Source organism: Lepidochelys kempii, chromosome 1 (genome assembly GCF_965140265.1).
Source record: "Lepidochelys kempii isolate rLepKem1 chromosome 1, rLepKem1.hap2, whole genome shotgun sequence".
Taxonomy (NCBI): Eukaryota; Metazoa; Chordata; order Testudines; family Cheloniidae; genus Lepidochelys; species Lepidochelys kempii.
The window spans coordinates 278,245,736-278,261,682 of record NC_133256.1 but is presented as its reverse complement, the minus strand read 5'-3'; the positions used below and the strand labels follow the sequence as shown (position 1 = coordinate 278,261,682).

Here is a 15,947-nt window from a genome sequence, read left to right as displayed (position 1 = left end):
TATTCTTAGTGCAGATGAAATCTGTGGAGAATTTAGCTGCCAAACTCTAACAAGTCTTTACTAAGCAGGGAGATATTTAAAAGGCTTTTCACTTGACCAGATTTGGATGAATTTTCCTAGGTATATCAAAAGGCACATTCAAAGTAACACCTCTGCTACGTTTCAAGACCTTGCTCCAAAGCAGGGAGACACTAGAACTTCTTAATGAAATGGTTGTAAGAATGTTGTTAACATGAGCAAAACAACGTTTTCCTTTAATCCTATTTTCAGAAGGTACTAAACTGATTTAGCTGAAGCTTAAAAAACAAAACAAAATCAGCCTGAGTCAGATACCCAGCAAGGCAGATTTCAGCTCAAATAGTTAAAGTTTATCAAAGTTATAAGCAATTGAAAATAAGGTTTTATAATGGGAAGTGTCAGGCAACCTTAATTGTAGTTGTTGATACCAGCTCCACCTATAATGTATATTAATCTAATCTCTCTAGTATATATACATACTATTATATGCTATTTATATGTAATATGTATATATATACGTGTGTTTATGTGTGCGTATTATGTGCGTATAATGAGAAAAATGAGTTAATGGTAAGTGTCATATTTGGTTTGCGATTTATTTGTTGTTGTATTTTTAATCTTTAGCATTCAATGGATTCTGTGGATCCAGACATGTTAAAGGAAAATATCCAATCTACTTTCACTGGGGATACAATAGAAACAGCCACTGGATTATATGAAGGCTCAGCTGAGATGTTTCCCATGATACAAACAGTTTCTTCAGTAACATTTAGTATTCTATCTAGTGAGAACTTGCCCACCATCAATGGAGCAGCAAAACTACCTTCAGTTTCTGGTAAAATTTTAAGATATTTTTATACCTACCTCATTGTTCAAAAGGTCCCTGTCACTGTCACAAATATGATCTTTAGCACAGAGTTCAACCAAATTATTAATGGGTCATTTTCTGGAGTCAAGTTTTTTACTACCAAATAACCTTCTGAAGCAACTGTGAATGCCACACAGGCAGGAACTAGCCCCTTATCACCCAGCTGACCTTCTTCCTAGTGAAAGTAGCACACTAGAGCCATCGGCCAAGCTGCATAGACAATCAGTTATTACAGTTGCCAAAGCAGGTGTGATTGCAGGGGATTAACATATCTCCAAGCCCTTCACAGACCTTGATTTCCCTGAATCTTTTGACTAATAGCTTTTCAAATGTCACTGAAGGTAAATAGGTCAAAAAGTTACAGCTCTGCTCTATGGGGTGGCAAACAGGTGGGGATGACCCCCCCATGTCATGGTGATGTCATTAGTATATACACTTGTTCTGCGTTATCAATAGAACATTGTTTCTTTACTAAGTATGGATATTTATGACCCATTAAACAAGACTTAGTTGACAGATATAGGCTTAAAATACCTCTCCAAATTTTTACCATGGGAGCTTTAAACAGCAGACAGAGGGCCAAATTCTGATTTTATTTATGCTCCATTAAAGTCCCTGCATCTGGTTTGCAGTGTTTTTGTAGTGGTATTGTCACAGGATATGAGAGAGACAAGGTGGATGAGGTAATATCTTTTATTGGACCAACATCTGTTGGTGAGAGAGACAAGCTTTCAAGCTTACATAGAGCCCTTCTTCAGGTCTGCATCTGGTGTAATACAGTATTCAAGTATAAGTAACTTATGCTGTAGTGTAATGACACCTGTATGGGGCACTGATGTTGACTAGCACAGTCAGCTGGCTACTGAGTTTAGCCTATACCCCTGATATCCTGAATATTCTTCTGATCCAACCCAGGCCTCTTAGCTTTGTTTTATAGTATTGGCCCAGCTCATTCATTCCTACCAAAACCCTCACATGAAGGGGTCTCCTTGAGGAGACCCAGGAGTAGATGCTCTCGAGATTGATCACATCAGTTAGCTGGGGAGAAGGAAGAGGAAATTTCTCAGTCTCTGTGGAGAAGAAAGCAAGGCCCACTCCCTAGTTTAGTAGATTCCTGTGGGTCCTGGGAGGCTGGGGCCATCTACACAGAGGTCTTGTGCTTCCATACCAGCATTTTCCCCCCATCCCCTTCTCAAACTCCTTGGGGCCACAGACGCCAAGATCCACAGACCATAGGGGAGACAGTCTGCATTCCCTGTCCTCAGTTATCCTGCCGACTGTTTAGCTTGGCCCACTGAGTGTCCACCCAGTCCCAGTTGGACTGTGTGGAGAGACCTCTACAGGGCCTAGGGAGTAGGGAACGGATGTGCAAACATGGGGAGATCCGTGTACAGAGTGTCCCCTCCATGTGTGAGTTATAAACCATGGTGTAGCTTATTATTTATATATTCTAATTGCCATGAAAGTGAGGTGAAAATGTCTACAATAAAATGTGTGTGCAAAAATATTTCAGCTTCAGCTTAGACTTTTGAAAAATAATTTAATGTTACAAATGGAAAACAAAGCTTTTTTCCTTTTAACCACAGATAACCAGTATGTCATCATTTCATCTGAACAGCTGTCATATACAATAAAAGGACTTACACCTTTCACAGAATATACAATCAGTGTATCTGCTTTCACCATTATTGGAGAAGGGCCTCCATCTGTTCTCACCATTAGGACACGTGAACAAGGTAACATTGCATAACTTTAAAATAATTTCAGGTAAGGGATTCCTCCTTCCACCCCAGTTTTTGCTATGATTTAATCTTTCCTTCACCCACATTAACTCTTTTGTTTTGTTTCTTAAGTTCCAAGCTCAGTGCAAAATATTTATTATAAAAATATTAGCTCATCATCTGTTTTGCTGTATTGGGATCCTCCAGCAAATCCCAATGGAAAAATCACTCATTATACAATTTACGCGATGGAACTGGACACAAAGAGAGCATTTCACATGATAACTGCAAACAATAGCTTCCTTATAACAGGTATGGGATAGCTTTAGCATGAGGGGGTGATTGGATAACCTGTTGAGGTCCCTTCCAGCCTTACATTTCTCTGATTCTTAAAAATAGTTGCAACTGTGTTATGCAAAATGTATCAAATTGACTATTTAGAAATGTAGGTAGTCCAGATCATTCCTCCCCAATCTTCATGTGGAAGGGTGGCTTGAGCATTTCTGCAACACTCTCCCCTCTCAGAAGGGGAGGGAAGGGACAGTGAGAGGCTGGAGGGGAGGAGTGGGCAGGCTGGGGGAGAAGACCTATTGTACCCACCTCTGGGTCTATGGAAGTTACCTGAAAAAAGTAATAAATGCTAGGTCCAGGGGTTGGCATGGCTAGAGAGCTCCCTGGCAATGTGGCTCCAATGGAATTGCTCTACCTCTAAACTGAGGAGGAGGATGGGGGCCAGAGCTGGTGCAGGGGCAGAGAGGGCCTCTGCATCAATGGCCCAAACTTCTTGTGGATCCAGAGGAATCTGCCAATTTGGGGAAATGGCTTTTCTGTTGAGGGCAAAACCCACTATTCTGGCTCCTTCCGATGGTAGTTAGTAATTTTTGCAAGGGATTTATAATGGGGATTTTTTCATAGAACCTCCCCTCCTTGGCTTTTCATATGGGAGGGGGTTAGTTTGTTTCTGTGCTGCTAGTTCTTTTTACGACTTTCATCTTTTACACAGTATGTGTTAGAAATTTATCATCTTTTTCTACTTTTAAAAAAATACCTTTTTGTATTTTAATTGAAGAAAAGGCATCCCATTGTGGGTTTTCAGACACCTGTTTGTACTAACCAAAGTACTAAAATATATATACATGCTCACATACACACTGAATTCCTTATGGATAAATTGTTAAATTTATATACAGAGATTAAGTTAGTCCATTTCTGTTGAAGTCAACGGGAGTGATTAGTTGAAGCCCCAAACTTAAATTTTATTTTAGATAGTGGGATTTAGAATATCTCATAGTGGCTCTATGGGCTATTAGTTGTTTTTTAAGTTACATAAATTCTTATATAGCTACGACAACTATTTGAACATTGCCCATTTTTATACTTACTATGTGAACAAAAAGGAAAAGAGGATGTTTAAGAAGAATCACAAGCTAGGATTCTTTTTCTTGCTCTTCCTAGGTCTGAAAAAGTACACAAATTATAAAATGAGAGTAGCAGCTTCCACCACAGTGGGAGAAAGTGCTCTGTCTGAAGAGAACGATTTTTTTGTGAGAACACCTGAAGATGGTAAGTATCTTGTTTGCAGTGATGTGCATGAGCTGGATGCGTGCACAAACAAATAATAAAACATACACATTGAGATCTATTTCCAAAATTTGGAATCTTCCCAAATCCACTCAAACTACGACTCCAACCGCCCAGTGTTGCTTCCCTCAGCCAGTTTTGCAGGCCTGGGAGAGGAAAGAAATAAAATTCAGCAGTACCTGAAGGTTAGCAAATGTGGGCTCTGGTGCACCAACAGGGGAAGCCGCTCCAGAACCTTGACTGAAAATGCCCTGTCTCCAGCCCCTTTCTAATTAACCCAGAGGTTATTAGCTTGGAAGATCCACAGATTCTGCCTGTTATCATGATGTGGAAGATAGGTGGCTTCTGAGGCATCCAGAACCTAAACCATTAAAGGCTTTTTATCTTAAAAACTGTATTGTAAATTGTACCCAGAAACAATTTGGAAACCACCTCAGATCATGGAACCTGGGTGAATGTGCTGTCTACAAGAGGAGTTTCAGAGCAAGTGAGCAGCAGCATTCTGCATAAGCAGCAGTTTCTGAGTTTAACTATGGTATAGCCCTTTGCAGAGTGCAGTGTACTGGGCTTTATTATCCATTGAAATTGATCAGTAATTTTAGTATAAGATACAATATTGCAGGAACTACTTGCACTGTTATATATCAGATCAAGATTTTGTAGCTTTAGGTGGTACCTGAGCACAGCCCCTCTCTCCACAGCATGCTTCTCTCAAAACCCTGCCCGCAGAAGGGTTACTGCTGTTCCTAGAAGTATTAACTTCTGCTCTGGGTTGGCACCCCCTTGAGAAATGGGTAGATTGTATGGACACAGGAGTCAAGGGTAGCCCAGTTCCTTAGGGAGTCCTGCTGCCAGAGGGGAAGGGGAGGCCAAGTGGTAGCATGGCTGGGCCAGCACACCACATAGTTTGTCTTTTTTTTCCACACAGATCCTTGAGAGGCATAGGATTTGGATCCTACTCCTTTGCCATCTGATCTCCCCTGAGGGGAACCGTGGTTGGAAACATAGGGTTGGGAAAGCTGTGACATTTCCTAGGCCCTTTCTCACTTACTCTCACTCCTGTGGGTTTTACTTTAAGTGAGTAAGATATGGCTCAGAATCAGTCTTACCTATTTAATTCCATATGGAAACTGGAATAGTAATTTTGTGTGACCATATCTCAGAGTGCTTCACAGTAAGGATAAACATAAAATGAAGTAACTAATTTGGATTTTTACCAGCAACAGTAAAAGAGCTGCTCTTTTAAATATACACCAAGGATATGTCCACACTTGGAGATTGGGGTATGATACCCAGCTCAAATAAACATACTCAGACTAGCTCTCATTGAGCTAGCACATTAAAAATATTAGTGTAGTCATGGTGGCATGGGCAGCCCAGGGGCAGCACAGGCTAGCATCCTGGAGTACATACTCATGGGGTCTGGGTGGGTTTGTATTAGTAGAGGCTAGTCTGTGCCATGGCTGCTCATGCTACTGTTAGCTTGCAAGAGTATATCTACTCGAGCTGGGAATCCCACCCCTAGATGTAGTCTAATAGACAGAGCCATCAATCACACTGATCAGATTAGAGCTGTATTGAATCTTTGTGCCTTTTAGCCCCAGCGTTGAGGTAGTGCAGAGCTGCACTACTCCAGAGGGATCACAGGGAGGCATTCTGAGCCTCCCTGTGGTAAAAAGTATTTTGGAACTTCCTGAGCAGGGGGTTGGACTAGATGACCTCTTGAGGTCTCTTCCAGCCCTGATATTCTATGATTCTATGATGTGCAGGGAGCATGTAACACACTCTGCCCTCAGTGGACAGTCAGATCCACTGGTTTATATGAAGGGGATCAAAGCCAGAAAACTGCTTATTCCTCCACTACTGTGAGATGGCTTTCTTTAGGCACTCATATACCACAATGAGGAGTATTGGATTAATGCCTGGGTAGATTGAATCCTAGGGGACAGGAGCTGTCACTGACCTCTACACCGAGAGCACAACAAACAGAGAGGTTTGGCTCTACGAGAGGGCCAGCCACAATTTGGCCACTAAGGGTATGTCTACACTACAATTAGACACCCTTGGCTGGTCTGGGCCAGCTGATTCAAGCTTCTGCGGTTCAGACTGATTGCAGAGTAGATGTTCAGGCTTGGACTGCAGCACAAACTCTGGGACCCTCCCACCTCGCAGGGTCCTAGAGTCTGGGCCCCAGCCTGAGCCCAAACACCTACACTGCAGTTAAACAGGACCTTAGCCCAAGCCCCATGAGCCTGAGTCAGCTGGTAGAGGCCAGTGCAGGTTTTCAGTTGTAGTGAAGACTTACCCTAAGAGGTAGGATTGGTGGTACTGAGTGTACAAACACAGTTGGTCAAATTCATCCCTGATGTAATTCATGAAGTCAGTGTTGTCAGTCCAGTGAGTCTTGCCATCCTGGTATGGGATGGAAGGGACTCCACCATATGATTCTGAAAGAATCTAGCCACTGGCTAGGAGACACAATAATTGCTGAAGTGGGGGGGGGGGGGGGGGGGGGCATGGGAACTGACTTAAAAACACAGCCCTGAAAAGGGAAAGAAATATGCTGTGACTAACTTCCATTTAGTTTACCTAATACAGCTGGTGATTGATGACCATGAAGATCTCTGTGTAAATCTTGTGTGCTGTGGTGTGAGGGTCACACAGAAAGCAAGTCTAGCTATGGGGTAACTTATTGTCTACACTTGCTTGCAGTGTCTTGACCTCTAGCTGATGACAATAATGTAGTCACAAGGCACTGTATATAAGTCCACATAAGTGAGCCTGCTTTAAGGCACAAAATCAGCAGTAGATATAAACATCTCTTCCATAGAAGAGCTGCTCATGTAGTCACTACTAATATATGCAATATATAAAACTTAATAAGATATAATAAACACTATTATGTTTTATTGCCTGAGAAGCAGAAAAATGGTGACAGTAAAGAATACTGTCACATTTATACATTTATTTTGTCCCTTATTTCCTTTTCTAAGAATTAGTGTTGGGCTTTGGGGGTTAGTTCATATAAATGTTCAGATATCTCAAAGCTTATCTTGAACCTTCTTGGCCTGGAGGTCTCACAGAAATTTCCAACACTTCTTTATGAATTTCTGACTCAAGATGTTCCAGTTGTAGTAGGTCACCACTCTGGATCCCACATCTGCCAGCATAAATATTCCAATATACAGTAACTCCCAGTTCTTGATTTCTCTGGCATGGAAAGATAATTAAAAGCAACAGCAAAATATCCTCAATTCTGAGAGAAATTATATAAACTATGTATTTAAACTAGATAGATTACCATCAGGAAATGGGAATTAAAGGTAATTTCCTATTCTCCAGTGGTACAGTATAGCTCACTGAAGCCAATGGAATTAAACTGCTGAGAAACTGATGAAAATGAGAGAAGTATTAGACCTAATATCTATGGCCCTGACCCTGTAATTAGATCCATGGGGGCAGAGCATTACACCCATATGAAATCCCACTAAAGTTGGTGAGACTCCACACAGGCACACATGAATATGGCTGTAGGATCATTGCCCAAGTTCCAACATTGCAAGAGAGATGACAACACACACGGGGGACTGGTTGGAGGAGGGAGAACAAACGTTACAGAGATGTAGGTCATGTGGTTGCTATATTTAGTAATGCACGTCTTGGGATTTGTCATGGTTTAAAAACATTATTTACAACAATGTTCTTTTTCTTTTTGTGGCAAAGTATGTTTTAGGGAGAGAGCTGAAGGAAAAGAGGAGGGTGAAGGGATTGTGGTCTGGCTCATGAAGGAGGTTCTAGGCACAGGTGGATGCATGGAAGAAGGCACAGAAGCCAAAGTAGGGGAAGTCAAAGGGGATGACTGCAGAGGGTGGGGATGTTTAAAAAGAGGAGACTAGAGAAATACGCAGGAGCTGTGCTCAGGTCTCTGAAGGCAAGGATAAGGAGTTTGACTTTGATGTGAAAGGCAAGAGGAGGCCAATGAGAGGATTTTGACAAAGAGTTGAACATAGAGAGGTAGGCTGGACAGATGATTTTTGTATCTGCATTTTTGATGGATTGGTGGGTGACGTGAGAGAGAGTCTAAAGAGACTGCAGAAGTCGGGTGCAAGGTAATCAAGGTTTGCACAACAGTTTTACTGGTGGGAAAAGAAGGATTTCTGAGATATACAAGGGTGAAAAACTGATAGGATTTAGTGATAATGATTTGGAGGGGAGACTATATCATCACCTTTAGCTCTGGATCTTGCTGTGGCTGCCTCTAGAAATGTCTAGATATTAGGAATATATACATTTATGGGAACATTTCTCTATTATATGATCAGTTAAAAAATTCAAAGACTTTTTATTCTGTATTGCAGAACCAGGCTCTCCGCCCCAGAATGTAGAGGTATTAGATGTAACTGCAACAGGAATATACTTGAGATGGTCACCACCAGAGCAACCTAATGGGATCATAACTCATTATGAAGTTCTGTACAATTATGCCAATGACTTATTTATTAAAAATACCTCGGCTACAAGTATTTTTTTAAATGGCATGAAACCATACACTCTATACAACATTTCCATAAGGGCTTTCACTAGGCTTGGCCATGGGAATCAATCATTTCCACTGTCTGTCAGAACTTCTGAAACTGGTGAGTATATTTCTTAAACATACTATAATTTGTCCACATTTGATGGCCCCTGTGGTGACATTTTATGCCAGTTCATTTTACTGTAATACACCTTTTTATGCCAAATGCTTCCCTCCTTCACCTGTGCAAAGACTGAGTAGGGAGTGGGAAGGGGAGAAGAGGGCAATGAGAGCAGAGATGTAGAATGGGACCCAGTAATGTATTGTAGAGCCTGATACAGTCCCTGCCTTCTACAAATTCTCCTGCCCTGCAGGAGGAAAAAATGTCATTTTTATAGAAAAGGAGAAATTTCAAAAGGCCAGGAGTGTTGCTGAGGACAAAGAGCTTGAATTTGATATGGTAAGAGAAAGGAAACCAGTGAAAAAATTCAAAGACAGATGTTGGTGACATGACTGAAGCAGCAGGAGAGTAAAATGACATTATTGAAATATTTTGGAAAAGGGAGCGGTAAAATGAAACTGGAGAGGGTTACAGTAGTCAAGATGAAAGTTGCTCAGGGCAGGGAAAAGGTATTTTAGCAGAGGGTACTGAGATAGAAGGGTGGATTTTGGAGATACTAACAAGGAATCAACAGGATGTAGCAAAAGATTAGATGTTAGGGGTGGGGTGGGGATTGAAATGGGAAGGGAGAAGGAAAGAGAAAAATCAAGTCTGGGAGACAGGCAGGATAATGGAAATACCAATAGACATGGAGAAGAGAGGCGGAAGAGGGATTAGGAGATTAGATATCAAAGAGCAGATGTTGGGGAGGCAGCTAGAAATGCAGGAAATGATGGAGGTCAAGAGGGATGTCTGGAGCAGAGCTGAGAAAAATTGGGTTTGATTTGAACTCAAACCATTTTTTGTATTTTTTTTTTTTTTTGGTCAGATCGAAAAACTCAAAATTTTTTGGTTTCAAATTGACCAAAATGTTTCTGGTCAATTTGAAATAGTTTTTTTAGTTTTTCAGTTATGTTTTGGTTCATTTAAAACTTTTAGTCAACCCAAAACAAATTTTTTTTTAGTTTTCAGTTTTGATTTGATTGTTTACAAGTGTTTTAAACCCTTATTTTGGTGTTTTGTTTTTAAATTGGCCATATTTGAATTTGAAATGCCAGTTCAAAACAAAAAGTCAAAACAAAACATTTCCAAATGGTTGAAACGAAAAAATTTAACTTTCTCAATTTTTTCCCATTTGTTTTTTGGCTGAAGAGGTTTGTTAAATTCACAAATAGTTTTGGAGCACAAAAATGCATTTTTAAACAAAATAGCCCCTGATTTTTTTTGCCTAGTTCTAGTCAGGAGTATAGAAGAGGAGTGATTTTGAATAATTGGTGTATAGGTGGTGGGTGAATGATTGGGAATAGATAAGGTCACAGTGAAAGGAAGACATGGAGGAAGAGACTGAACAGTTCTCTTAGGGATACAGAGGAACAGGAGAGGATGTGGGGAGTCAATAAATAAGAAATTAGGAACCTTAATAAGGGAATTGTATTGAATGGGGAGGACAAAAGCCAAGTTTGAAGGGATCATCTGAAGAAGGGGAAGTCAAGGCAATGAGAGTGAACAGCATGCTCTAGGATTTTGGAAATCAATAGGAGAAGGGAAATAGAATGGTAGCAACTGCAAGAGAAGGAAGTTAGATCATGGTGTCGTCTTTATCAAGATAAAGAAAGAAGAAACAGAGATATGAAGTTAGTGGGAAATACAGGTATCCAGCAACTCTGAAAAGCAGGCCAATTTGATAGGAGGTTTCTATGTGTGTATTTTGGAGTCTAACTTTATGCATTCACATTTGAAAATTTTGGCCTGTGTCCATTTGGTTAGGCAAAGATGACAATATGATGTTCTAAAAGTGAAACTACTTTGTGCTTACTTAGCTGAAAGTTAGCTAATATAATCTGTCATTTGTTTTTAAAAGTCAGTAGGGACCTAGATACCAAAGTCTTAATGATGACATAAATCTGTAATAAATTACTGCCTAAAACCTTCTAGCTGGTCATTCCCTCCCTTACTAGTTACCACCATTTGTAGCTGAACACGTTGCTTCATACAACGGATTTTACCTGATAAGGAATATGTTCAAGAGAGTATTGTATACTTAGCAACAGGCCTGAAAAACCTGTACTTGAAGTGTATTATTAATAAGTATGTGTTAAAAAATAAATGTTGGAAACCTTCTCTTATTCTTTAAACTAAACAAATTAATTTCAGGTTCAGATCACTCCTTATAACCTGTTCTGGCCCCTTAGGTCCTCATTTCCTCCTCTCTTGGGGGTGCAATGGATGCAGAACAATAGGTTTGAATCCAGAATTAGGTGGGACACAGAAGAGAAGCTGCAACAACATTCATTATGAGATCTTCAGAGATGGATGTATCACAGGGAAGGCAGGCATTTTAAGATTGAAAGTATGGAGGGAAGTGGGACCTATTGAAGCATCATTGTGTTTGAGAGATTCCACCACTAAACTGGGAAGCTGTTTAGAGTGATTTCCCAGCCTCTGATGGAATTCAGCCCCTCTCTGGATATTGTTAAATCCTCCCAGCCAGAGGTGACTTATCTCTGGGGCTCATACAAATATATCTGAAGAGCAAGTATCGGGGGTAGCCCTGTTAGTCTGTATCCACAAAAACAACGAGGAGTTCGGTGGCATCTTAAAGACTAACATTTATTTGGGGATAAGCTTTCGTGGGTAAAAAACCACTTCTTCAGATGCATGAAGAGCAAACATTTTGTATTTTGAATGCAAATGGTTGCATCAAATTGCAGGTATTTTCAAAATATTTCCTAGGGAGGCAACCCAGAACTCTTGTAAAACCTATTTACCCCCTCTACCTTGTCAAACTGAACAATCTGAAAGCTGTGCAGTGATAACCAAACTTATATTTATTTTGTTTCAGAAAATGATTAAACAATGTTATCATGTGCTGGTGCCTCTCTCCCTGGTTCTGGGATCTGGGAAAACAGGTGTTTTTTTTTTTAAATGGGAAAAATTAAAAGATTGCCCAGTCCCTACCTCTTTGCAAGCATGTGGATCAGGAAAGGCAAATGGAAAAAATGTTAGTGGAAACCATTTGTTAAAATATTGGCAACACATCAATGAAGAGTTTCTTGAGAGAGAGCCAAGTTGGAAATTCATGGTGATAGCTACTAAGGTGTCAGGGAGGAAGCTCAGCATCACAGGGTTGGGGGAAGTGAGTGAGAAGGTCTTTAGCTCATTTGTCAAGAGAATTCCACCAATTTGTTAAAGGCGGTACATAAAAAACCTCATTATACAGATAGTTGCATTATATATTATAGATACGTTTTTCATGTCTTTTTGACCTTGCAGATCAACTTGTAAAACTATAAAATTATTGTTTTTAGTAAAAAAAAATCAAATATTTACAGTATACTGTATTTTTTATTGAACTAATGAACAAAACTTTGACTTAACTCTTTTAACACTGAATTTTCCTCTTTCAGTTCCTGATAGTGCACCAGAAAACATAACCTACAGGAACATCTCATCTACAGAAGTAGAGTTATCATTTTTTCCACCATCTGTTCCAAATGGGATTATACAGAAGTACACTGTATATCTCCAGGGGATTAATGGAACTGAGCTAAGAATCATAAACACTACTCTTCTGACGATAAGTGTTACAGGTTAGTATGTAACAATCTGAAACTTGATAGAGTCTTGGTTGGTTGATGGTGTATAGTTCATGCTGACAAATTCCAGTCAGAAGGAAATATTTAATGTTTGTTGGAAACTTAATGTTTACAACCTTGACTTCAATATGCCAATGTCATTAAATGTCACTTTTCAAGAAGATAGCCACGACTGACACTAAATTTAGTGCTGATTGTGAATACTAAGACCTTGATCCTGAAAACACTCTGAGGCTTAGTTTCACTGACTTCAGTGGGACTACTCAAATGTATAAAATTAAGCACATGTGTAAGTGTTTGTGGGATCAGGGTCTTAATTTTAATACCTCAGTTTTAAACACAATAATACATTTTATGGAACAAAATGATTTTTTAATTATCTGAACATGCAGATTTCTATATTAAGAAAAACAGATGCCTTCACATTCCTGTAAAACTAGAAGACATTGAAATACTTCAGATTATAGCTAAAGTTAATTTCAGTTATAAATCTGATTCTGCCGATGTCCCAGCTTCTGAAATACTGAAAAGGGTAATTTCCACTTAAAAGTTTAGACATGTGGACTGTGTCCCGCAGAAAATTGGTCTCCAATTTTCGGTGTTGTTGGACAAGACATTTTTATGCTGTGAGACTCAGAAAAAATCATTTAAAACGTTCTTCTAAGACATATTTGGCACATCTAATATCAACCTTGAGGTTAGTGGGAATTGTGAGATGCTCAGCACTTTTGCCTGCTTATGTACTCAGAAACCTAACTTTAGTGTTTTTTAACTATTTTTTTTAAATATTCACTGAAATCCCCCTCAGAATTTATAAAATAGTTTACTGCATTCTTCTTTCTTTAGGTTTAAAGAAATATACCAAATATACAGTTGAGGTGTCTGCAAGCACTAGCAAGGGTGAAGGGGTTCGTAGTGCACCTCTAAACATACTGACTAATGAAGATGGTAAGTCAGAAAAGAAATTACAATATATCATTGTCCACTTCTAGTGGACAAGTCTTAAACTTTGTTTCAGAGTTCTTTGTACGTTTGATTTATATAGGCACTTTCCATTTAGATATAATGGATCTTTATTCTTTAATACCTCTATCAGTATAAGTTATGTCAAATCACAAAAGTTCTGTATTTGAAAAGCAACACTATTATTGTTCTAATATCTTGTCAGTGTTTTCCATTTTTAAGAACCCTTAATTTACTGTTACTATTTTAGCCTATTACAGAAGGGCAGCAGTAAGTCAGAAGGAGGTTGTCTCTGTGTGGGTATAAAAGTGGACAAAGGGAGAAAGCACAGACCCTGTTCCTTTTGCCTCCCAGCACATGGACCTAGAACAATCATAGTTCTTGTGCTTGGAGTCTTTGGCGCTTCTAAATAGATGAATTTATAGTTATTGTTATTAGTATTGTGTTAATGCTCAGAGGACCTAATCGGTGGCACTAGACACCCCAAATTGAGCATGGAGGGGTGAGTGAAAGGTAGGACCAGGGCACTGCCCTCCATACTAGCCAGCAGAGCTGGCCATACATTGTCAGAGTGTATTCCACACTTTATTTAATGATATCATAATATCTATGCTCCCTTTCCATCCCATTAGACACAATTCCTCTGGGGGTTCCTGCAGTGGGGGTGCATCTCTGCAAAACTGCCAAAGTGGCCAGAGGCTCTCATCCACAGTTCATACCATGTTACATTGCTCAATATAAATATTGCTATAATACATCAAAAACAGTTTAATTGTATAAAATTAAGCCATTTGTTTAAAATGTTTTTTCTTTAGAGCAAACATTCATTCTGTATTTTACTAAAGAGTTTGTTAGGCTGAATAAGGAGATATACGAGTTAAAGACAAATAATATCTTAGAACCAAGACATGCCAGAGACATATGAAATTCAGTATTTGATAGACCTTTTATTGTAGTGCTACTAAGGGTAATATAGCAAGTAAACACTAAATACAGCTGTCACCATTTATTACCAGTAAATACAGGCATTCACTGACTTCATTAAGCCTTTGTTCAGGCAAAATTAAGAGAGTAAGATGTTTAAAACATTTTTGCTGTCCTCTGTGGTTGAGAAAGACAGTGCAATTAAAGGAAGAGCAACAAAAATATTTATAATATGCCACATGTATCTTACTCAAAAGTACACACTGTTCAGAGCATTAGACCAAATGCTTCACAGATTTGCTAATAGCTATGCTTATGTTCTCAATTTCCATGCATGACCACAGCCATGACCTGAATTTTTAGTACATGATGCTGTTTTGTTTAATTTGAAAAACAAAAGTAATGTTAACATTATGTTAACATTACAACACAGTGCAATACCTTTATCTGGTAGAAAAAAAACAAAAACAGTTTTTACTTCCTACCTTAGTGGAAAATATCATTATTACTAAGCATACATACGGATACATTTTCATCACAGCAACATTTGCATGAACCTTAACTATTTTAATTAGAATGAAATAAAAATGTATTATAACATTTTTATTCAGCTGTGCTCTCTCAGTACTTAGTGGTTATACTGCTGTCTGGTGTTCATCTTAGAATGAATTTCAGGTGTCTCATTCATTGAATACATGTATATTTTCTTTCATGACATGTTAAATGTATGAATGTGTTCCTTGTTTGATGGAGTGAAAAGATTTAACTGCATGGTATTCCACATTTTTATCATCTCTCAATGCTATGCTCATCAATTTTCCCATCTTTTGGTGCTTCATATAATTATTTCCAGCTCCACTTCTCCTCAGGGGAACTATTTTGTTATATTTTACATGCATTCACACCTAAAAAGCTCTTGCTTTTATTAGAAGGGGGAAAATTACAATATACTTGGACAGTAGGTGAATCAGTATGACAAACCAATTGCTCTGTTTTCTCATGAAATATTTTTTTCCATTGAATCACAGAAACAGATGTTTTAACACTAGCATGAAAAATCTTCCTTTATCTTCTGGCTGAAAAAGTAAAGAAGGCTGGCTATAACACCATTTGATATGGATACTGTACCTGTGTGCTTCCATAATTCACTTCCTAGCACAAATAATTAAAATCCTATTTAAAGATACTTCACTTAACCATGCCACTCAGATCTTAGCTGTTTAACAAAAGTTGTTGTGTTCTGCACTCTCACTTTATAGCTCCTAGTTCACCTCCACAATCCCTCTCAGTAAAACAGTTGTCGGGTGTCACTGTGAAGTTGTCATGGAAACCACCACTGGAGCCAAATGGAATTATCCTCTATTACACAGTTTATGTCTGGTAAGATTTTCTGGAAATGGTTCTGAGGATAAATATTAATCTGTAATCTAAAAGGAATGTAAGTTTTTTCTTACAGACCTTGTTGAATATACATTTTTGAGAGTGAATATTGATAAGTTACTTAAAATACTAGCTTTCATATACACAAATGCCCCTCTAAATAGGGGTAGGTGAAAATTGTAGAATTAAATGATTACAAGCATCTAAAATATTTTTTCAA

General features: G+C 38.8%; 1 protein-coding gene across 20 annotated transcripts in view; it reads left to right on the top strand.

Moving 5' to 3' along the window:
- Nucleotides 1-15,947, top strand: part of PTPRQ (protein tyrosine phosphatase receptor type Q) — a 212,930-nt gene that overhangs the window by 84,193 nt on the left and 112,790 nt on the right. For all 20 annotated transcript variants that reach the window (XR_012156732.1, XM_073327659.1, XM_073327658.1 and 17 more), the window contains 8 exons: nucleotides 643-853; nucleotides 2,473-2,622; nucleotides 2,740-2,919; nucleotides 4,063-4,170; nucleotides 8,547-8,825; nucleotides 12,272-12,454; nucleotides 13,307-13,408; nucleotides 15,607-15,727. Coding sequence is in view for 19 of the 20 variants with exons in the window: in XM_073327659.1 (XP_073183760.1) it covers nucleotides 643-853; nucleotides 2,473-2,622; nucleotides 2,740-2,919; nucleotides 4,063-4,170; nucleotides 8,547-8,825; nucleotides 12,272-12,454; nucleotides 13,307-13,408; nucleotides 15,607-15,727 (1,334 nt within the window). In the remaining variant the exon portion in view is untranslated. The remainder of the gene's footprint in view (nucleotides 1-642; nucleotides 854-2,472; nucleotides 2,623-2,739; nucleotides 2,920-4,062; nucleotides 4,171-8,546; nucleotides 8,826-12,271; nucleotides 12,455-13,306; nucleotides 13,409-15,606; nucleotides 15,728-15,947) is intronic.